This window comes from Coturnix japonica, chromosome 38 (assembly GCF_054131305.1).
Source record: "Coturnix japonica strain WE chromosome 38, WE-NBRP24, whole genome shotgun sequence".
Taxonomy (NCBI): Eukaryota; Metazoa; Chordata; class Aves; order Galliformes; family Phasianidae; genus Coturnix; species Coturnix japonica.
In genome coordinates, this window is record NC_140700.1 from 3,355,590 (window position 1) to 3,378,245 (window position 22,656).

At 53.9% G+C, this 22,656-nt stretch overlaps 1 protein-coding gene and 1 long non-coding RNA gene across 3 annotated transcripts; one reads left to right on the forward strand and one right to left on the reverse strand.

Annotated features, from left to right (window-relative positions):
- Window positions 1-854: 854 nt before the first annotated feature.
- CDK18 (cyclin dependent kinase 18) lies at window positions 855-21,402 on the forward strand. Of its 2 annotated transcripts, none has more exons than XM_085527123.1 (16): window positions 855-907; window positions 11,825-11,961; window positions 14,494-14,639; window positions 14,747-14,872; window positions 15,635-15,691; window positions 15,893-16,007; window positions 16,104-16,198; window positions 16,282-16,344; window positions 16,454-16,577; window positions 16,827-16,947; window positions 17,129-17,226; window positions 17,395-17,500; window positions 17,708-17,750; window positions 17,838-17,928; window positions 18,170-18,247; window positions 18,403-21,402. In XM_085527123.1, the coding sequence occupies exons 2-16, from the start codon at window positions 11,838-11,840 to the stop codon at window positions 18,435-18,437; spliced, it is 1,422 nt and encodes a 473-aa protein (XP_085383249.1). In that variant the 5' UTR covers window positions 855-907; window positions 11,825-11,837; the 3' UTR covers window positions 18,438-21,402. The 2 variants fall into 2 exon arrangements, with proteins under 2 accessions (XP_085383249.1, XP_085383248.1); XM_085527122.1 differs by lacking the exon at window positions 855-907 and adding an exon at window positions 7,217-7,260.
- On the reverse strand, window positions 10,585-15,897 carry LOC107324699 (uncharacterized). The gene is made up of 4 exons (XR_014938753.1): window positions 15,101-15,897; window positions 14,141-14,266; window positions 12,481-12,614; window positions 10,585-10,776 (listed from the first exon to the last, which is right to left on the reverse strand). It is a non-coding gene; the product is annotated as an uncharacterized LOC107324699 (long non-coding RNA).
- Window positions 21,403-22,656: the final 1,254 nt, after the last annotated feature.

The following is a 22,656-nucleotide window of genomic DNA, read 5'->3' on the forward strand; positions in this document are numbered from 1 at the left end:
AGATGGATTTTGTCCCTTCCTTGCACAGGTTTCCTGCTGACACCCCTATATCCCCTTCAGGCACATTAAATCCCCTGCACACCCCTCAGATTCATGGCTAATTACCCATTCATTACAAAACTCCACTGACAGACAGCACGCCCTGTGGAAGGAGGGCGAGGAGGATATAGCAGGAGATATAAGAAATTCATTAGTTTCAGACAGACGACGTTGGCACCTCCAGTCAGCCTGATTTATTGCCACGGCTGCTCTATTTTTGGCAAACCGCGAATGTTTGCTTCAATCTAAAACCATAAATAGCCGGGAATAGAAGGTGAGGCCACCACTAAAAAACATTGTCCCGATTGAGTGACGGAGGTTGAAATTTCCGGGGCAGCCCAAAGGACGGAGACGGCTCGAGGTGGAGGAATAACTGCGGTGCTCAGAGCTCACCGCATCCCGGTACGGTTGGCTCCGGGCCGCTGCATCCCGAAGGGCTGCGGGGAGTTGCGGGGCTGCCCGACCCGGGGCTGCGGTGGGGAGGAGCCTGAACGGAACGGAACGGAACGGAGCGGGGCGAGCGGCCGGCACCGCACCGAGTCCTGCGGCGGCAGCTCTCCGCTTCCAGCACCGGTACCGACAACAGAACCGCAGCGGGTCTTGAAGAGGCAACGCTCCGCTTTTAGCTCCGGCACCGATATCTGGTTCCAGCACCAGAACCGACGGCAACATCTCTCCGGGTCCTGAAGCTCCGGCAACGCTTTCAGCACCGGAACCGACACCAACACCGCACCGCTTCCAGCACCCGCAGCTCCCCGCCCCGCACCCATTCCCGACCCCGGCTCGGCCCCGCAGCGCCGCCCCCGTCCGTCCCCGTGCCCCGGCGAGGAAGGAGGAAGGAGGGGAGCAACGCTGCGCCCGCCGTGCGGTGAGTGCGGGGCTGTGGTCGTGCTCGGGGGCTCTCTGCCTTTTTCGGTTCGGAGCAGTTTAGGCACGAAGTGGTCGGGGAGGGGAACGCAGCGAAAGTTGGAGGTGGGGGGAGGGAGGGTCTCGAGTGCTGGAGGAATTTCTGGAAGGGATTCCTGAGCGTGTTTTGGTGCTTCAGGGCTCCCGGTTCAGCCTTTCCTTCAATGGGGGCTGCGGGGGTTGGGCACGCATCCATCCCCAGGGTGAAAGTTCCCAGAGCTGCTTGCAATGGGTTGAGCTGATTGATCCTTCAGCTGCATTTTTGGGGCTGTCAGAATGAGCTGTGCCTGTTGCTCAGATAAGTTCCTGGGTGTGCAACATCACCCCCAGCACCACTGTTTCCCCACCCCCCATCACTAACCACATTGAACGTGTGTCTGTGCCATGCCAGCCCTGTGCCAACCCACTTTTAAACTGGCTCCCCTCTCTGCAAAAATAGATGCAATGAGCTTGCAAAGCTGCTGGGCACGGCTGTGGCATTAACTCTGCGAGCAGCAGTCTGGTCTGGGGCTGTCGTGGGGTTTTTTTGCACTCTGAATTAACTAAATGCACAGCATGAGGTGTGTGTGTGTGTATGTGCTGGGGGTTGAGAAGGTGCCCAAAGGGAAAGAGGTTAGAACAAGCAGAGGGCAGAGAGCTGTGCCTCTGGATGAGATGTAGAAGGGAAAGTGCCTCTTCTAAGATCCTCATCCTGCAAGGAAATAGGCTCTAATTACCCCCTGCATGGTAAAGGGGTGGTGTGTAGAGCTTTGGCTGTGCTAATACAGAGCTGGAATGGGGTAAGTGCGTGTGGAGTTTTGGCTTCGGCCTCACATGGTGGTGATGGGGCATCTGGGTCACCCTGTCAGCACTGGTTCCTGTGATCCTGGAAGGGTTCCCTTGATGCAAACACCAAACCATGCATCCTTTCCTCCTGGGAGGAGATAAAGGCATGTCAGTGGGATGGGATGTGCTCAAGAGCTTGATGCTAGAAAAGGAGCAGAGGTAGGAACAGAAGCTGGGAACAGGCGAGGTCACCCTCTCTTAATTGCTTGAAAAGGAGGAGAGATGCTGTGGTGGAAGAGCAGCACTCCAGCGATCTGCCTCTGCCCTTGGACCCATCCCTGCATCCCCATGTCTGGGTTCACCATCTGTTAACACTTGACCTTGCTTTGTTCTCAGAGCTTTGCTCCCTGAGCTCTGTAAAGCCCTGGGATGCTGGCAGAGATGGGCATGGAAGCACGAAAACACTTGTCTTAGTGCTGGGAGGGCCCCTTGCACCAAACAAGCACTCTTTGTGGTCCCTTGAATGGAGCCTTCAGACAGGCAGTGCTGAGCAGTGACAAAGAGGAAAGTGGTGGTGTCACATACACATGCATTACAGGTATCTGAAATGCAGCATGCATGCCCTGCTGTTTTCAATCTGCAGCTCCTGCTTTTCATACATGTCTATTGCTGCATTGCTCATAACAGCTGGGTACGGGCTGGGCTGCAGGAGGAGATGGGTTCTGCTTTCTGATGCTGGTGCTGGACAAGATAGATGACAGCAGCAGCTTCGTTTTGCATCTTGGAAAAGTGGAGAAGCAAAATGGTTTGCTCCAGGTGCTGCAGAATTTTGTTCTGAGTCCATGAGCATCCTCTGCTCAGTGCCCTGACTTAGTGAGGCAGAAACGTGTGCATTTGCTTCATGTTTGCATTCAAACATCAGCGCTGCAAATTATCCCCTAGGCCTGGGCTGCTGGATAGAAATGACTGCTCGGTCATTCCTTGTAAACCCTGAGACATTCCTCTGGCTTCCTCACAGCGCTGAGGTTTTGGGCCAGGAGCTCTGAGTACCTCCAGAAAACCTGGGACACGTGTTTGGAGTCGTGGCCAAATAACCAGAGGAGTTTCCAGGAGGGTTTATGCTCTGTAAAGGCCTCCCACGCTCTCATTCCATGCTCAGGAGAGCTGAGGTGGAGCAGCATCTCCCTGGCATTGGCAGCAGGAAAGGGGTCTTTAGTCCAGCTGCAGGGCTCAGAGTGAGTTTAGCTGTGGGTAATTGGTGCTCTGAAAGCCCAAGAGGTCACCTCTGCCACTGCTGCACAGCACAGGCTCAGTTTACATCCATACAGGCAGGAAAACAAAAGGTCTGTGCTTCCAGGGGCCCCTGCTTGCAGCAGGCTCTGCCCGTACAGGGGTTCGACATGCAGGATTTGCTTTTCTCCCACTTAACTCCTGTTTGTAGAGGGAAAGCCAACAGCAGAGAGCGACCTGTTGATGAATGCAGATGTGAAAGCCCAGATTACAATCTGGCAAACAATTAACTTTGCAGAGTCGAGCTGTAATCAGACGAAGCATCTTTTGCTCTCTGTCTAATCGAGGTTTCTTTTCAGGTAGCTGTTGTGCCTGCAGCCAATGCTGCTCATCTCCTTGTTTGCTCAGCCTCTTGCAATCCTGTGCTGCTTTGTCTGGCTCAGCCAGGAGCATTGAAGGGCCGAAATTGTTTTCAAGTCACAGAGCAGAGCCTGCAGAGATGGCTGTGGCTTTGTCTGTGCAGCTGACTCCGCTTCAGTATCTCATCTCCCCTGTTCTTTCCCTGCCTCCCTCCTTTCTGAGGCTTAGCCGTGCTTTATCTCCAGTCACAACTGTATTCTCTTGCCTTCTGGGTTTTCTCACTGCGTAGGAATGAGCTCCAAGCCACCACAGCTAAGATCAGATCTTTGCAGACAGTCCAAGTGCTCCCTATTCCTGCAGGGAAATGCCCCCAGCTCCCAGCCCCACTGATCCACCTGAGCAGCAGCTGAGCTCTCGTTAACATTCCCACTTGTGCTGAATGTGTAACATCCCATGGGTTGTAAGAGTAGGTTGTAAGAGTAGCCAGAGTTCAGGCTCTGATGTGGGAGGGAGTTCCAGGAGTTGGAGTTACAGTTGCCTTTGTGTTTCTATGCCCCCATTTGACACCAGGCACTGCCCCTGTCATGCTGGGAGGATAAATAGCTTAGATGTGCTCCCACTGTGGAATTGGGGGCTGTTTGACCTGCTCAGGTGGAGGTATTTCAGAGCATCTCTGGCTGTGAGCCCCGTGCTCTTCTTCCTTTATATCTCCCCATGCAGACTGAAGTCATTCTGAAGCAGGGGCTATTTCTCTTCGCTGCCTTTTGCACCCTCGATCCCTGGGGCCAACGTAATGAAAACCATATATTATCTAAAGAGCAGCTTGGTGAGGCAGTGCTGTCAGTGCCTGGTACTGTGGGAACACGCAGGGCTTTGCTGCTTGTGGAGCAGAGAAGAGGAAGTAAACCAGGATGGAGCAGGGTGAGCTTTGCTGCCCTGTCCTTAGTGCACAGGGAAGAGATGCAATCTTTGCTCAATGCAATGAGTTAGTTGATAAGTGCTAATGTGCTGGAAGCACTCAGGGCTGTGATTTATGACCCCCCATTGGGTGTCTCCATCTCTCCCTCTTCTCCCCAGGATTGTCTGAGTGTTTCAGGCTCTAGAGCTGGTTTGAAGGGTGCTGCAGCAGAGGAGGTGACCTCTTTTCACCCAGGAAACGTCCTCCCATTGCATCTGCCCCTGTCGGGAGGTTAAACTCCACTCTGCCACGCTTCACCAGGCACTCAAGTGGTGCAAAGCAGCACTGATTGCTGAAGTCAACCCTCAGCAGCACAATGCACGGCCCTTCTGTTATCATCAGGGCTGCAAGCATCACAAATCCCCTTCAGTTTCATAGCAGGATCTCACTCTTGGCTGAGTCCTTCCCCATTCCCACACCTCTCACCCTTATCCATGGGATAATGGCCAAATCCACAGTACAGATGGTGGTGAAATGAGTGGCTGTCCTATAGCAGACAGCAGTCAGAGAGGTGAGAACTGTGTTACTGCTGGCTGGAAAACCTTCCTGGCATCCATGCCTCAAATTGAAGCAGTGATTAAAGCTGTAAGGAAATCCGCCTTCAGCCTAAGGCACGTCGTGCTCCTTCTGCTACGGATGTTCCCAAGGGCTGGTCAGCTTGTAATTATTAACTAATTACTGCAGAATAATCACAGTGCCACAGCATGGAGGAGGTACGGGTGGTGCGGAACGCTCTGTGTCTCACGAATCCCAGCTCTTTCCTCATCTGTCCTTTGTATTTTGCCCATTGGGGTGGTATCTGATGGCAGCAGTGCCTGCTGGGCTGGTGGCATTTGACACTGAGGGACTGAAGGGCATTATTCCCTCTGTGAGCAGCATCTGTGGCCACGGGGAGGGCCTCGTTGGCAGGATCCTGCTTGGAGTTGACTGCATCCAGGGGCAGATCATAGGCATAACCCTACAGTGAGAGCATTGATGTTGTGTGTTGTGGCAGTGGTCAGAGGAGGGAAATGAGCAGCCCTGGGGATGAAAGGCTCTGTGTGTCCCAGCAGCAGCTTGGGGGCAGGATGCTGGTGGTGTCACACTGTGGAGACTCCAAAGAGCCACAAGGTTTGCTTTCCTACTTGTTTTATCACTGATTTGAGGTGGAAAACTTCTCCGTGTCGCTCTGAGTGCAAAGGTCCAATGGAGCCCCTTCAGTTCCATGAAAGCACGGCATCGTATCTGCAGGAGAAGGAGCGTTTCTATCAAGTCCCATTAGCAGCATGTGTTCTATTTAAATCCTTAATCCCTTCCAATCCCTCCTTATTAACGATTAATTGTGCAACTAATCATGCTATGATAGCAGCAGTGCGGGCTCAGGTTGTTGTTGTGCACACTGCAGTGTGAAGGAGATAAGCATTCAGCCAGGCACTCAGCTTGGCTCATGTGTGATCCAGACCTCCTTTCCTGTCCCTTCAGCTCTCAGAGTTACCATCCTTTCTTATCTCGAAGCTTATCAGCTCATGGGACAGGAAAGGAACAGAGCCGAATGCAGCCACTGAGCTTTGGACGCTGCTGTGCTGCAGCCCTTTGTGCAGCTGAGCTCGGAGTCCCCTTGGCTCAATGCCTGAGCACCACGTGGATCTGTGGACATGGTTTGATATTGGAGGGTAAAGCAGAATTGCTTCAGGTTGTAATCCCAGGGCCAGGAGCATCCAAAGAATGGGGCTGGCTGTGTGTTTCCCTTCACGAGGTCCCTCCCTCCTTCATTCCCTTGAGCTCTGCAGGGCTCTGTTATCTCCCCCACTTCCCAAGGCTGTTGCAGGAATGCTCAGAGCTCACAAGGACACCAGAGCAGCCTATGGGAAAACAGCTTTGGAAGTGGGGCAGGGAGTGAGGAGATGGATGGGGGAGAGAAGATGGAGCAGGAGAAAAGAGGTGTTAAAACCCACCGACTCCATTGCTCTGCCTGCTGTGCTCATGGTGACACTGTGACTTTCAGGGCGCCGTGCTGGGGCTTGGCTTGCCAAAGCAGACGTTATTTACAGTTTAACAAGGAACAAGGTTTATCTGAACAGAATGTGCTCGCTGAGTTCCCAGATAGGCATGAAATGTTGCCCTCCATAGGGAAGTGAGCAGAGGGTTGCGGGCACCGGGGCGTGCTTAATCTAGTTCTATCTATACCTGGGATGCAGGCAGGTCTGGGTTGGGTTTAATGGGATCATATCATGATGGTGGGAAGGTTCCTCCATAGGGTGCAGAAGGACAGTGGGTTCCTATGGGGCAGCACTGTGGGTGGAGCAGGAGCTCTGCACACCTCGCCTTGGGATGCTCAGTGCTTCTGTGTTATTCCTGCCCCGTGCGTGGCCTCAATGTTGGTTTTACATTCTATTGCCCAACCCTGGGCTCTTTGCAAAGTGGAAATGCTTTGTGTGCAGAAATCAGGAGCTCTTGTATCAGCACAGAGATCTGAGAAGCAGAGGGAGCTGCAGGGGCACTCGGCTCATGCACACGTGTGCAAAGCCCTCCGAGGTGCACAACAGGTTTAAGATTAAATAGCAGCTTAGTGCAGCCCTTGGCAGGAAGGAGACTTGCAGTGTTTGCTCACTACCTTGTTATCATGTGACTATCCCAGAGCTTTAAATAAAACAGATTTGCAACCCTGCTGGAAAGAGTTTTATGTGCCTAATGCTGAGCCGTGCTGCTGCTGCTCCAGAGTGTGGTCCTAAGGGGGGAACCCAGCTCAGAGCTGTGCTGGAGCAGGGAGAAATAGGTCAGGAGCACCATCTGCATGCATTGCTTTCCTTGCTGCTGCACAAAGATGTGTATAAGTGCAGTAGGGAGCTGCTTCATTAGTTCCAAGGAGCTCCTGAGTCTGAGTTTGCCACGCTCGGAAGGAGCCTTAATCCCTCCAGAGCTGTTTGTACAGTCCCTGCAGCTCCTCCTCCCATTGCTGGGTGGGCAGAAAGTGCCTGACCGGGTGCTGAAGGAATGCAGAGGGGTGCAGCAATCTGCAGCAGGTGAGGGTTGGGCTGTTTGGTAATGCAATGTGTTGGAGCTGAGCACCTCAAAAATGCACGGCGAAGGGCTGAGCTGTGCTTCGCTTTGAGAGCTGCTGGTGCTTCTTAGAAACGCTGTGCTTCTGTTTGTATTCAAGCTGTTTCTCTGGGAAGAAAGATCCTGTGATAGCACGGGCCCTTTGCATGGCTTCTTGCAGGGATCAAACCCTTCCTTCATCCCTCCACCTATTCATTGCGTGCTCCTTTCTGTCCCACCCCCACCATCCCCATTTCTCCTTGCATCAGAGGTGGCTGCATTACTCAAATTCCACATGGCTATCGGGTGTGCAGGGCTGTGCTTTCCGCTTCCCTAAATAACCCCTCTCCGAATGCTTGCAGCCATTCCCTGCACAGCTGCAGGGCAGCAGCTCCGAGTCCCCCTCCCCATTGCCTTTGTTAATTGTGGATGAGGGTCATGGTAGGAAAGCTGCAGTGTTCTCTGTTAGAAAAGGGAGGGCTTCCCCTGCTCCCCTGGTGTTGCTTTCCAGGAGCTCTGGGAGTTGTGTGTGGGCTGAGGAAGGAGGAAAAGCTCTAATTAAGAAAGAAAAGGGAAGAAAAAAGAGAGAGAGAGAATAAGGAAATGGTAATTAAGAAGCTGTCAGACCCTACACTGCCCTGTGGGGAGGGAACGCAGGTGTGCCTTAATGCAAGGGATCTTCTCCCATAGGGTTCCCCAGAAGCTGGAGCATCCTTCACCCCCAGGGTCTGTGCCCTATACTGTCCATCCTGGTGCTCAGGAAGGGCTGAAAGGAGAAAGAGAGTCACAGAAAAGGGGGAGGACAGCTCAATACACTGCAGCAGCGCTCAGTCTGTCGGTGCATGAGATGTGCTGATCCATGGGGCAGTACCATGGGGCTGCTGGCACCTTACAACAGCGAGGGCATTGAGATGCTGCGGTTCACGTGGGCCACTGGCACTCTGTTGTGGCTGCAGCCCAATGCTGGGCACTGCTCTCAGGTTTTGCTCCAGCGAGGAATAAACATGCAGTGTTTTATGGCTGCATGAATACTGAGGGTCGTTCTGGTGCCTTCCTGGGAGCTGCCCTGATCTCACCATGGGCAGGGCAGAGCTGAGCGCATCACGCAGGGTTGTGGTGTGGCAGGAGTGGAACAAACCCCTCTGTGTGCCCTCATTACTGGGCTCCTTGTTGGGATGGAGACAAACGGGAGCAGAGCTGCAAGCAGCAGCTTTGCATCCCACAAGGGTCCCATCAGAGAGGAAGGATGCATCACCACTGATGATTTACAATGGGGGGAATGCAATGCACGCTGTGAGGAGCTCGATTGGAAACCAGCCTTGTGCATTTGCTGCAGGATCATTTCTCCTCCCAAATCTCCACTGAGAAGTAAGGACAGAAAATTCCTGGCTGCCGTCATTGCATTCCTGGTGCTCTGCATGTGTTGTATTGGCCTCCGTGATTACAGGAGAGGAAAAGACTGCAGCACAAGGATGGATGGATGGACTCCCTGGGGACCCAAAGCTCCATTTCCAATTCTGCCCAGCGTGGTCGCTGCAGTGGGATGATGGCTGTGCTGCTTGTTGCAGTGCTGCTGCAGATCAGTCCAAACTGATTGTGTCCCCCTCCTGCAGGACCGCCACCTCCTGGTGCTCCCTGCCTGGAGGAAGAGAAATGTCAGAGCTCCATGTAGCACAGCCCAGCAGCAGGGAGGAGCTGGGAGCTCAGTGTGATGGGCAGGGACTGCTGTCTGTCCCAAGGTGCAGGGCTGTGCTGGTCCCTGGAGCAGCCCCATCCCTCTGAACGAATGGATTTGGGCTGTGCTCTTTCTCTGCAGCATCTGTTGTAGGGTGGGAGAGGATTCCACGCCAACAGCTGGACAGTCCATTAAGTGATGGGGGCTGCTTTCATTCCCTGCCCCACCGGATTCCCAGCTGCTGTGGAGCACGCAGCATCACCTCTCTGCATGTCAGCACTGCACTGCATTGGTGCTGACTGCTGCCTCCATGCCTTGCTATGTGATGTGAGAAGGCTCTGAAGTCACACGGAGGAGAGCCAAGGAGTTCTGCTGCACAAAGGGAAGCAAACCATGTGCACAGTCCCATCCCCAGTGCCTATGGGAGTAGTTTGCTGAGCACACGACTGCAGTGCTTAAAGAATTGTTACCATCCAGTCTCAGTCATGCGATTCCTTCTCCTGACGTGATGCAGCTTTGGGCCCCTTTGAAGTGTTTTAGCCAAAGCAGTTACTATCTGCTTGTGTTACAGCAAATGCGGATCATTCACGCTGCTGGCTTTTCATCCTGGCTTTTCTTCCTGGCCAACTTCCAGACTGAGTGATTTCATTCCTGCCTGTTGATGCCTGAATTCCTTCGTGCTGTTTCAGACCACTCCAGCTCCCCCTCCTCGCTCCATCCCAGGGATGGTTTCAACCCCAATTCCCTGGTGCTTGGAGGCTGTAAAACGAGGGATGTCATTTGCTTAGCGAGCATCACCTCCTTGCAGGAAGTCACTAAGCGCCCCCGCTTCCTTTAGTGCACTGCTGCTAAAATTGATGGGATGCAGGCAACAGCAAGTGGTTTTTCCTTTGAAATCCATGGTGTGGGAAAGGGCCAGGCTGCTCCTGTAGCAGGGCTGCCTTCTCCTACGGGAAACACAGACACGGGTTGTCCCCTCACACCCTATATGGGGTCAGGGTGCCCTCCTACCTGCAGGGCTGGGAGCAGAGATATGAGATATGAGATATGGGAAGGGGGTGCATCCCAACCTTGGGGTACCTCGTGGCCATACAGGGCAGGGTGAGCTCCCATCCCACGGGAAGACCAAAAGCACAAACAGCCCCAAAGCTTCCATCTGTCAAAGCCTTTCACATGAACCCTATGAGCAGATGCCAAGTAGGTCCAGGTGAAGCTGGAAAAAAACAGTGCCAATTACGCAGAGCCATAAAGATAAGGAGCAGCCCTGTGCATAGCAGGAGAGGCAGCCACTGCTATTTTTACCCCACCCTTCTTCCTCTCCGAGGAGGTTTATATTTAGCAGCTGCTGGCACTGCAGGGAGGGAGGGAAGGACTCAGGGTGATCTGGAGCATCAATTCAGTGCTCAGGTGTTTGTCTTCTAAAGCTTTGGTACCATTAGAGAAGGATGAGCGGAGAGGGGAGGAGATAGAAAAAGCCATTTCCCTCACCCACTTCTTCCTGGTGAAAGATCTGGGTTATTCCCTGTGTTTTCCCTGGTCCTGGGGCTGTGGGGTTGATGTCTCCAGGAATCTGAAGGGATGGTGTCAAGAGGATGGGGTCAGACTCACCTGTTGCTGGGCTTAAATGAGAAATGGGCACAAATTGAAATGCTGGAAGTCCCAGCTGAAGGTGAGGTGTATCTGGAACAGGCTGCCCAGAGAGCCTATGGAGTCTCCTTCCTTGGAGATACATCAGAACCATCAGGATGAGATCCATGGCAATGTGATCTGCTGAGCAGGTCTTGGGTGGCATGGCCTCCATCAGTCCCTTCCAACCTCATCCATCCTTGGCCATGAGAAAAACACCAGCTCAGACCCTTTGTTAATGCAGCATTCATTAGTGTCAGCATCTGGGTCATCAAAGCAGTGCTGAGCAAACATTTAGATGGCTGATGGATGTGCCTAGCATCCTCCTTGCTCACTTTGCAACTCCAAACAGCCTCACGCCTCCCATCCCACCCCCAACCAAGCAACACATCCTACTTTGGTTCCGGGCACAGCTGTAGGGTTTTGCATCCCTAAAGGTGTTTGAGGAGGGGGTGACACAGTATTGAGTGGGGTCCCAATGAATCCCAAGGATTTCAGGGGGGATGGCAGTGCAGTGGGAGGCTGTGCCTCGCAGCACTGTTTGCATTGCTGATGGTAATCTTTTAAGCTTTCGGATGCAGGCATGTCAACCCAAGTGTTCCCGTTGCTCTGGCGACACATCGGCTCTGCGATGCTGTGTCTGATCACATCAGTCTGGAATGCAATCACCAGGGTTTGTGCTGACCAGCCTGGTGTAAGGTGGGGGTGCTGGGGGCTGCCAATGGGGCCAGCCAGGAGCAGGGGGTGCCTGTTTGACCTCAAAGGCTGAATTTCCCCTTATTGCCCCCCACCCACCCTCAGAGCCCAGCAAACAGATTAGGGTCAGGGTCTGCAAGGAGGGACCTCCTTGTGTGGGGGAGACAGTGATGTCTGCAGGTGCATTCTGTTTGCTGGGAGCAGGACAGTGCCATGGGAAAGGTGTGCCTTGCACAGGATGCTATTGCATCCTTTCTATCCCTGCTTATTATTCCCTCTTCTGCTTCTGCCCTGCTATTCCCTTTTCCAGCCATTCCTAGAGTTTCCAAGCTGACACTCATGACTCAGCATCCACAGCTCTGCCCTGAGCTCACCTCTGGCAATTGGCTCAGAAAAGCCCCATACACTCAATGACACAAAGATTCCCATCCCTTGCTGATGCCCAGAGCTCCCAGTGAAGGAACATGTAGATCTGGGTGCTGCCAACCCCTATGATGGGGAGCTGTGGGACCGTCCCACCCCACAATAACCTCTCTCCCTTTTACCTGCAGGTCACGAGGTAAAATGAACAAGATGAAGAACTTCAAACGGAGGTTCTCACTCTCAGTTCCTCGGACAGAGACCATCGAGGAGTCACTGACTGAGTTCACAGAGCAGTTCAACCAGCTCAACAACCAGAGGAATGAGGGTAAGGGGGTTGGAGCCTGGAAAGCTGCTGCCCCACCACCCAAGGCTGCTCTCCGTATGGAGGCAGTGGGATTAACAAGACTGTGTTTAACTGTGTTGTTAAATCTGGGCTCCACTCAGGTCATGCTGGTGCTGTCCCACAGCTACAATTGCTGTAAGCAGGGGATGAGGCCATGATGTAACTGCCTGGCATCTGTGCCTGCCCCAGCAGGGAGGGATGGGCTCTGTTTCAAAGAGGAGATGCAGAGGCTGATTTGAGCTGCCTTTCCTCTCTCCTGCAGCTCATGCCACTCCTCACATCCCCACAGATACCCCAGCTGCCCTCAGCAGCTTTGCTTCACACCCCTCTGCTCACACCCCAGCAAACAGCTGGGGCTATAATTAGACTCGAGCCCTTAATTAGACATGTAGAAGCCATGGGGATAACATGGTGCAAGGCTCAGAAAGCCCCGGGTGCTGACAGCTGCTGCTGCTGTTATCCCCTGGGGACTGCTGGGCTGGCTGAGCCTGGACTCATTACCTGCACTGTGCCATCTGAGCTGCTGGAGAGGCAATTTCCCTCTTCTCCTGCTTTAATGAGGCTTCGGTCACAGCGCTTCCTCTGCAAACCAGTGCATGCAGCAGCTGCCTGTCCTCTGCCTTCTGGTCTTTGTCCTGAAGGAGATGGGAAAGAAAGAGGGCAAAGCCAGAGTCAGCTGTGATATGATCAGATCACCCTGCATGGAGCAGGGGATGCAGCAGAGCATGGGAGCCCCCTGCCCACAGCCCCATGTTGGAGCTAAGCCCTCTGCCAGCCATGGGGGCTGATAAAGGGAGGTTTGGTTCCCATTATGGTCACATCCTGACCCAGGCAGTGTCACCCTGTGGAGTCCAATGCAGCCTCAGGGTGTTCAATGTGCCCCCAGACTGCCATATATCTCCATTGCACCACAGCCTTTCTTAAGATAGAAGAAGAGCTCTGGGTTAAGGAGAGTTCTAGGCAGCATCTGATCCTTGACGAGGGCCTGCACCGTTTCTGAGTCCTCAGAGGCCAAACAAGGGCTCATGCAAGGGCATAAATCAGAGCTAAGCCTGGCTGTCAGAGCACAGGGCTGTAAAGCAGCAACACCGTGTGGGAGGAAGGAGGATGGATGACCTGTGAGCTGAGCATTGCCCTGCCTTGAAACTGCTTGGAGAGGAGAGCTCATGCTTAGTAAAGTAATTAAAAGTTCTGAGTTATGCAGGCAGTGAAGGGTTCTGGCCCTTTTCCTTGGGAGATCAAAGCTTGTTTTGGCAGAGGCAGTGTTTAAATACATTTATATTTAAAAAAGAAAGAAAGAAAAAGAAGGCAGAGGCAGCTGCCCCGTCTGCGGTCTCGCTTTAATTTGCTTTGATATCCCATGCAGCCTCATTACTTGCAGGGTGTCAGAGCTCACTGTGATCCATGCAAAATGCTGAGCAGAATGGAACAGACCCCTGATGCTGCTATAGATGGAGGTGGCACTGAGGGTGGGTGCAGACCCTGCTCTTATGTGCTGCTCCTGAGGCCAGGCTGCATCCTTGAGCCTGGATGAGTTGAACTGCGATCGTTCTGATGTCACTCTTTGGTTTTAGTTCACATGGGAGCAAGGTGAAAAGGGTTGATCCAGCTTAAACGATCCATGTTACCTGTGCTTAGTGCAGGGCAGGGTTCTGAGCTGTGCCTGCACAGATGGCACAGAAAGGGACAGGGACCAGAGCCCTGCAGTGCTCCTAGGGAAAGGGGGGGGTGTCTCTGTGCCTCCCTCCCCAACCCTATAGAACATCCTGGCATGGTTTCAGCTGCTGCCAGCCCCATTGGCAAGGGCTGCACCCCTGCTATGGGTATAGGCTGTCTGTAGAGGACACCCGCATCCCTTAGCTCACTGATCCCCTTGTATACAGTGACCATGGCAGGAAACTGCATTTTTTCCCAGGTCACTTGCCTGTCACCTCTCATCCATCAGATGAGCAACAAGCAGCCAAATCCCAGCCCTACTGCAAAAGCCAGCCATCCCCTTCCATCCTCAGCAATGAGATCATCCCTGGCTGCAGAGCACACGGGGAATGGGAGCCCAGATCAGCATTAGGCACAGAGAGGGATGGCCTTCATCCCAGCACTCCCAGTTAGCTCTGCCTCCTCTCAAACAGCCCCCTGTGAATAGAGGAAATACACTTCTTACCAACCATTACCCAGTGGGAAGATGTGTGATCCTCAAGCTGTAGACCAGGGGGGATCTCAGTGCTTCACTTTGCTCTGGTTGATTTTGCTCCTTTCTGGGTTCCTTGGGCTCAATGTGGTTTCACACCTGGAGTCCCATGAGAAGAATGGCTTTTAGTGGTTGCTTTGGTTTTCAATGGAGCTTCTGTGTTGCTCAGGGCTGTGTGTGACTAAGTGCAGCAGTGAAGCAGGATGGGAAGGAACTTCCCCACAGCCCTGGTGCATCTCTGGACCTCCATGCCCTTCTCTCTTCCTTATCCCCATAGCAAAGCATCCCTCACCTCCACTGCCTCCCTCCTTTCTCTTTGTCCTCAGACCTTGCCCAAGGGCACCTGCAGCTGGGACACCTGGGCAGGGACATCAGAGCCGACCCCACAGCCATCTCCCCATCAGACGTGGAGGGTCAATCCCCGATGGCCGTGCGCTACCGCAGCAGCACCCAGCGCCGCTTCTCCACGGAGGCAAGTGCTGGGATCAAGGTCCCAAAGGTGTCACCCCAGTCATTGCCCCATTGATATCATCACTCCTGGGTGCTTTCCTCACCTTCTCCCCTCTGTGCTCTCTGCAGGATGTCAGTAAGCGCCTCTCCCTGCCCATGGACATCCGGCTGCCCCCTGAGTTCCTGCAGAAGCTGCAGATGGAGAGCCCGGAGTTCCCTAAGCCTCTCAGCAGGATGTCACGGCGGGCATCCCTTGTAAGCCACAGCACAGCATCCCACCTTGTGCACACATGTGCTGATTGCCACCCACCCATGCAGTCCGGTGCGAGCTCCCTTGCACTGAGAAACACGCAATGCAAATCCCTTTCTGCACACTCCCAGTGGTGCACATACCCACATACCCCATGTGCACACACACACATATACACACCTTTCCCTGTGCTACTCCTACACATGCAAATCCCCAGCCTGCACATTGCTCACCTTGCACACACCTGGCTTCTCTCCCAGCCTTCCAGGGAAGCGGAGGTGGGGAACCTCCTGCTGTGTTCCAAGTGCTGGAGCCTCCGCTGATGGAAATGCAAATGTGGATAAATAATGAATTACCCCTCGCATTAATGCTGACATTTCAGTTTCTTGACTGCAGAGCATCAGCATATGTAGGAGCAAAACCACAGTGGCCTGTTTGTAGATTGCAAAGGCGAGTCCTGCTGCCTGGGAGCACACGGTCACAGCAGTGAGGTCTCAGCATCACCTTCAGATGTGACATTCCTGTTTGTGAGGAGGGAGGGGAGAAGAGAATAGCACTCAAGCAAAGGGCAGGGCTTTGCCACAGGGTCCCATCACGCTGCTCTGACACAAAGGGCATCAGCTGCTGCAGTTGGCTGTGTTTATGTTCTGATGGATGCAAACAGGCTCCCATGCAGGATGTGATGGATTGTCCCCACTGCAATCCCCTCCTGGTGCTCCCCATCCAGTGAGATCCCTCCCAGTGACGTTGTCCTTTTTCTCTTACAGTCGGATATCGGGTTTGGGAAGCTGGAGACCTATGTTAAACTGGACAAACTGGGTGAGGTAAGGAGGTGCTGAGACTCCTCATGAGGACTTAAAGGAAGCTGGAAGGACTACAATAAGTCACTGAATGGAAATCATGGGCTCCAGCCCTTTAGCTTCCAATGATCCTTCCTGCAGATGCTATGGAGCACATCCCTGTTGTGCCACCCCCATAACGGGGCACCCACCTGCTCACCCCTCATGTCCTCTCTCTCCCCACAGGGCACTTATGCCACTGTCTTCAAGGGGCGCAGCAAGCTGACAGAAAACCTTGTGGCATTGAAGGAGATCCGCCTGGAACACGAGGAAGGGGCTCCATGCACCGCCATCCGGGAAGGTAAGGGCCCCAAGGGGGAATGGGGGGGGTCCTTGGGGACGTCCCACCTGGCACCCAGGTCACACTGTCCCAACCTGCTGTCTCCTGTCCCTGCAGTGTCACTGCTGAAGAACCTCAAGCACGCCAACATCGTGACCCTGCATGATATCATCCACACGGAGCGCTCCCTCACTCTGGTCTTCGAGTACCTGGTTTGTGCTGGGATGATGCTGTGGTTCTGAATGGGGAGTGGGGAGGGAGGGAACTGGAGGCTGATGGCTGCTCCTTGTTGCAGGAAAACGACCTCAAGCAGTACCTGGATAACTGTGGGAACCTGATGAGCGTGCACAATGTGAAGGTGAGTCAAGCCTGGTTGTCCCTATGGGGCATCCCCAGCTTTGTGGGGTCTCCCCTGGCTCTGTGTCCTTGTGACAGCATCATGCCCACCACCCCCTGTGCCCCTCCAGATCTTCATGTTCCAGCTGCTGCGCGGCCTGTCCTACTGCCACGGGAGGAAGATCCTGCACAGAGACCTCAAACCCCAGAACCTGCTCATCAATGAGAGAGGAGAGCTCAAGCTGGCTGACTTCGGTACATGGGGATGGGGATGGCAGAGCCTTCATGGTCCCACTGGGAAAACAAACAGCTGGCAGCAGCTTCACTGCCCTCAGAGCATAGAGGGGAACCCCATAGGCAGCCAAGGACACAGTGATTTTAGCGTGCTGGGGTTGCATGGCTGTTTTCTACCCAATTGGGAGCATCTCTGCACAGTGTTGTCCTATCCCTGAGCTGCTGCCCTGGGGGGATGCAGCACTTCACACCCCCTCCCTCCACCTCCAGGTCTCGCCAGAGCCAAGTCAGTGCCAACCAAAACATATTCCAACGAGGTGGTGACATTGTGGTACCGACCCCCCGACGTCCTGCTGGGATCCACCGAGTATTCCACCCCCATCGACATGTGGTGAGGGTCTGCAGGGTGGTGTTCCCATCCATCTCTGGGTTCTCCACGGGCTCTTCTGCAGCTCCATCTCTTCAGAGATGGGTGGATGGGCACAGATCCCTACCCTGCCGTGGGGGGGGGGGGGGGGGACTGGGGGTCCTTACCCTCTCTCGCTGATGCCGTTTATCCATCACTGCTATAGGGGCGTGGGATGCATCCACTATGAGATGGTCACCGGGCGGCCCATGTTCCCCGGCTCCACGGTGAAGGAGGAGCTGCATCTCATCTTCCGTCTGTTGGGTGAGCGTGTTGCCGTGCTCCGAGCGCCCGCGGGAGGGCAGCGGTGATAAAGCAGAGCGCTGAGCTCCGGGACCTCATCGGGACACTTAAAAGCGGTTGGAGCTCTGGGATGGTGAAGCTTTTATTCCCGCAGCCGGTGACACGTTCCCCCTTTTCAACCCCTTCCAGGAACGCCGACAGAAGAAACCTGGCCGGGGATAACGTCCAACGAGGAGTTCAGGGCGTACAACTTCACGCAGTACCGAGCACAGCCGTTAATTAATCACGCCCCGAGGTACCCCATCCCCTATTCCTGAGGTGTAGGGCAGCCAGGCACTGCTCTGAAATAGGAGCTGAGGGCAATGGGGTTTATATGCTGGATGTGTGAACGCAGCTGTGTGGGGGAGGTCCCAGTTCTCCCCACTCCTGTGCCTTGTGTTGATGATTGCAACGTCCCCCCAGGTGCAGTAATGCTCCAGTTTGTGTTGCTTTCTTTACTCAGGTTGGACTCAGACGGCATTGATTTGCTGATGAACCTCCTCCTGGTAAGCAACAGAGCGGGGCTGGTGGATGGCAAAGGGATGTAGTGCTGCAGACTGTGTAATAAAGCCTTTCTCTGGGCTTCTGTGCAGTATGAAGCCAAGAGCCGGATTTCAGCAGAGGTGGCCCTGAGGCATCCGTACTTCAAGAGCCTGGGGGAGCGGGTGCACCTCCTGCCCGACAGTAAGTCTGCGTGGTCCCCTCACCTGGAGGCATGGAACAGCACTGCAGTGCAGCCCGAGGGCACAGCCAGCTCTGTGGTTGCTGCTTGCCTCTGCTTGAGTGCTCCTGCAGCAGGGTGGGGTGGGAGAGCAAGGAAAACTTGGGGCAGGGTGATGCAAAACAAGAGGGATGCAGTGCTGTGCTGCTATCACTGCTGGCTGCGGCTCAGCCAACTGACCTCACTCTCTGTCCACTCTCCCAGATGTCTCCATCTTCTCTCTGAAGGAGATCCAGCTTCAGAAGGACCCTGGCTACCGAGGCTCAGCCTTTCAGCAGTCAGGTAGGATGGGAATTGATGACAGTGTGCTCTCTGTGTGGTGCCATGGGCTGTGCCGGCACCTCTGGGTACCCACACAGGGAAAATCCAGACCTGCCCTGTGCTTCAGTCCCTGTCTCACCTGTCTGACCCATCTCTCTTTCTCTCTTCTTCCTCAGCCCGAGGGAAGAACAGGAGGCAGAGTATATTTTAAACCCAGACCTCATGTTCCCTTTGTCACCATGGAGATCAGCACACTGAGGAAGGAGACGGTGATGCGCTCCCATCCATGATGCTCAGCCCAGCAGGATGGAGCTGATGGTTCTCCCCACATCCCCCAGCAGCTGGTGGCAATGGACCTGTGGCCTTTTCCCCCTCTTGTTCTCACGTTGCCCCCATCAGCTGCCACCCTATGTGCAGGTGTAGAGCATCCCTCCTGGGACTGGGGTCCTGCTCTGTGCTGGGGGAGCTGCTTGCTGCCTGTGGAGCTGAGCTGGGTGCAGGGAGGCTGAGTGAGCATGGAATGGGGTCTCTAAAGCAGGACCTGTGACTGCATTGCATTCAGCCCAAGCAGGCAGCATCCCACTGCTCAGACAGCCTGCATGCAGCCTCACCCCACTGAGCCTGGCACTGGAGGAACTGCTGCTGGAGCACCAGTCCTGGGGCAGCCTTCCCAGCTGTGCCATTGCTTATTCCTCTATAACGCCTTCATCTCTGCCCATTGTCGGTACCTGAATCCCAATGAGGGCAGAGCAGCCTCACCCAGCCTCACCCAGCATCCCCTCTGCTGCCATCACAAGGGATGGGACGTGATTCCCAGCAGTGCACAGGAGCCTACAGCTGAAAGAACCCTGCAGCATCACAGCACCCCAATGCTGTGCACCCACCGCAGTGCACTCCCCAGCTGGAGGACAGGGGAGAGGTGCCAAACCTCCCCAGCTCAGCTGTGGGGACCAGAAAGAGACACAGAGAACAGCAAACCATCCTCCAGCCCTCCCCACGTGTAGCCAATGTCACACCAAGCAGCTCTGATTTAGACCCACATCACAGGACCAAAGGGCACATTGTGCTGGCCATAGGACCCTGCTAGACCTACCCAATGGAGGATGTGCCGATGTCCCCAACCTGCCAGCATCCCAGGACAGACAGTGCTCAATGGACACTAACTGCTCACACCACTGTTTCTCCATGGAGAGGAACTGGAGCTCTATTTTTCCTTCTCCTGGAGGAGAAAGGAGAGCCCGGGGTTCTCCAGCACTCAATGCAATGCACTGTGCGCTCCTCCTGTCAGCCCAAAGCTGTTAAGTTGGGTTTGTCCTAGACAAGCATCCAGACGTCTGCATTGTTTGAGGTTTGCCCATCCCTTCTCAGTTCCCTTCTCGGTATGTCCAGCATACAGCAGGCTGAATAGTTCATTAATTGTTTCCATTTGATAGGGAAGAGCATGAAGAGCCATCAGCCACCAGTGACGCTGATGTGAGGGTTGGGTTGTGCCTGGTTCCCTGCACCCTGCTTGGGCTGCACGGGGCTTTTCAGCAGCAGGGTTTACATAAGGAAGTGCTGAGCTCACGTTGTCACCTTTCCTTTCATTAAGGTGTTTACAATGGGGTTTTTCTGGGCACAATAGGGATCTGTGGTGCTTCCCAAGGCACCAAGGGCACAGATGTGGGCAAGTCCTGCCCTTGAGAAGCCCCGACAGACCAGCTCTGTGCCCTGAGGTTGCCTTGGCCTTAAAGGGCAGAGGAAGCTTTGCTGATCCTTCAGTGGGAAGATGGGGCAGAGCTGTGGGGCACAGGGCTCTGCTCATTGCTGCTTGACTGGGCCCTTGGGAACCAATGTCCCCAGTGGAAACCAGTGTCCCCATAGGGCAGACACCTCCAGGGTGCAGCAAGGTGACCCATGGAACGTGAGCACACAGACAGCTCTGCTTTATCTGCAATCAGATAAGGAAGACAAAGAGCCTGCTGGCTGCTGTTTGCTCTTTCACAGCCTTTGCCTTTCCTTCTCCAAGCCAGGAGATCTTTGTGTGGAGGCACTATTATATATTTGCCCTGTGCATGACCAGCGGGCTGCGTTTCAGATAACCCCTTTTGTTCTGCTGCCTTTCGTGGCTATTGGATTCCTATTCAGGAGGGTGATAAAGTGCGTAAAGATTTGGTGCCCCATTGAGCAAGCTGTGATGTATATACTGCTGCTGTGAGTCCCAAGGCCAAGAGAAGGAGGTCAGCAAAGTCTCCCCATGCACAGGGACAGAATCCCATGAGGGTATGGGGTCTGTATGGGTTTGGGTCAGCATCCCATGAGGGTATGGGGTCTGTATGGGTTTGGGTCAGCATCCCATGAGGGTATTGGGGTCTGTATGGGTTTGGGTCAGCATCCCATGAGGGTATGGGGTCTGTATGGGTTTGGGTCAGCATCCCATGAGGGTACTGGGGTCTGTATGGGTTTGGGTCAGCATCCCACCATGGTGCTGGTTCCATATGGCTTCAGATCAGCATCCCACAAGAGCATGAGGTCCATATGGGTTCCAAGCCTTCAGTGCTGGCAATGAAGACACGCAATGAGCTCCCAGCTCTGCTCAGTGCTGGAGCAGCAGCTGCTTAAAGCAGCGCTGATGAAAACACTTGCAAATATCTGCGGCTCTCTGGAATTTAGTATTAGGATTTTTTTTCCATTTGGTGGCACCCAGCACGGATTGGGAGCTGTTGTTTTGTCTTCCAGGCATTATTTGCTTTTTCTTTTGAATGTTTTCCTACCAATTCTGGTTGCACCCCAGGGGAAAGGCTGCATTGCTTTGTGCACTCAGCAGCTCCGGTCTGTGCATGGCTCTTGCTGTGCTTTTGCATTTTCTATTTGTCAGAATTAAGGGCAGCACCCGTTGCTGCAGTACAGGTGGGATGCAGCACAGGAACAGCTTGTACAGCAGGAAAACGTGTCCCAGAGAGCTCAGGGTCCCACTGTGAGCATCGCCTGGTGTGCTCCATTTGCAGAATAGGGCTGGCCGTACCGTTGTATGAATGGAAGATGTGTTTGAAAAGGTTTATTCCTAATAGAAGCAATGATTTGGGGGTTTTTTTATATGTATATATATATATAGAGAGAGCATTTTTCTGGACTAAATGGAAAGGTGCAAAAAAAACAACAACAAAAAGGAATAAAAGGCTGTGCCCATCGATCAACCATGCGTGTGTTTGCCTTCAGTTGTTCTATGGCAACTGTAGCATGGACCATCCTGGGGCTGTGTTACTGTTACAGCTGTACTGTGAGTGCTCCACAGCTAATACTGGGCAATGAAGCGTTTGTTTGTATGTGATGATGTGATTTTGCTCCCTCCTGTTTGGTAGGAGAAGGTTCTGTGTTGACCCAGAGTGAGTTTCCTTCCCTGTGACCTTTGCAGGAGGTTGAAACCCAACGCCGGAGGAGCTGGAGCACAATGGGAATGTGTTCCTGCAGTCCCTTACGTGGATCCTAAAGCCCTGAACAAATATTGCCATAAGTTAATCAGGCAGATAAAAGAGCACAGCTGTGCCCGACCCAAGGCTGCAAAGTGACTCAAGGGCAATGCCATTGCATGGGTGAGGGAGTGCTGTTCCCCAGTGCTTTGGCACCTGCAAATCACTGGGGTTGAGGCTATTCAGCATGGCAGTCTACTGTAGGTATCACTGCTCTCTGGCCCTACAGACATTGGGGGGATAGGGGAAAGGCCTGAGGGGGGCTGTGGTCCCTGGGCAGCCCCTACAGCAGCACCCATCCACCTGAGTCATAGAGGGGATGGGCAGCACCCAGATTGCTCCTCCCTCATCCCATAGCACAGGGGAATGCAGCCGAGCAGCCTCAGCCACATCCTCCGCCCATGGGCACGGCGCAGCCGGATGCTCCCTGTTGGCTCCAGCTCATCCCATAGGGCATCCTCGTGCCCTGCAGCTGTGTGAGCCCTTTGGCTGCACCACAGCTCTCTTGTGGCTCTCGGTGTGATCCACTGCTGGTTGTGCTGTGCACAGGGTGAGCAGCGAGGAGGGTGTTTAATGCACTGCAAGCACAACATTGGCTTCAGTTTGGAAAACAGCCCAAAAAGTGCCTCTTCACAAAGCTAATTCTGGTCGCACACACTCGGAGCCCCATGGTTTGCATTTCTGATGAGCTCCCTCTGTGGATCTGTGGAAGGATCTGTGTGTTCTTTGTGCTGACAAACCCACCCACGCTGCGTTTTGTATTTGCAAGCAGATCTTGCATGGTTTGCGTTAGCCTTGATGGGATGGGTTGATATTCCTGGCTGTGCACAAGCCTTTATGGCATTGCTATGCAAAGCGGGGCTGGGGCCTCCATGGGGCTGTGAGCCCTATAGACATTGGGTTGGGGGTGCAATGACTTTGTCCAAGTATGAGAACCACTCACCTCTGTCACAACACGACCATGAGCAGACCATGGGTCTC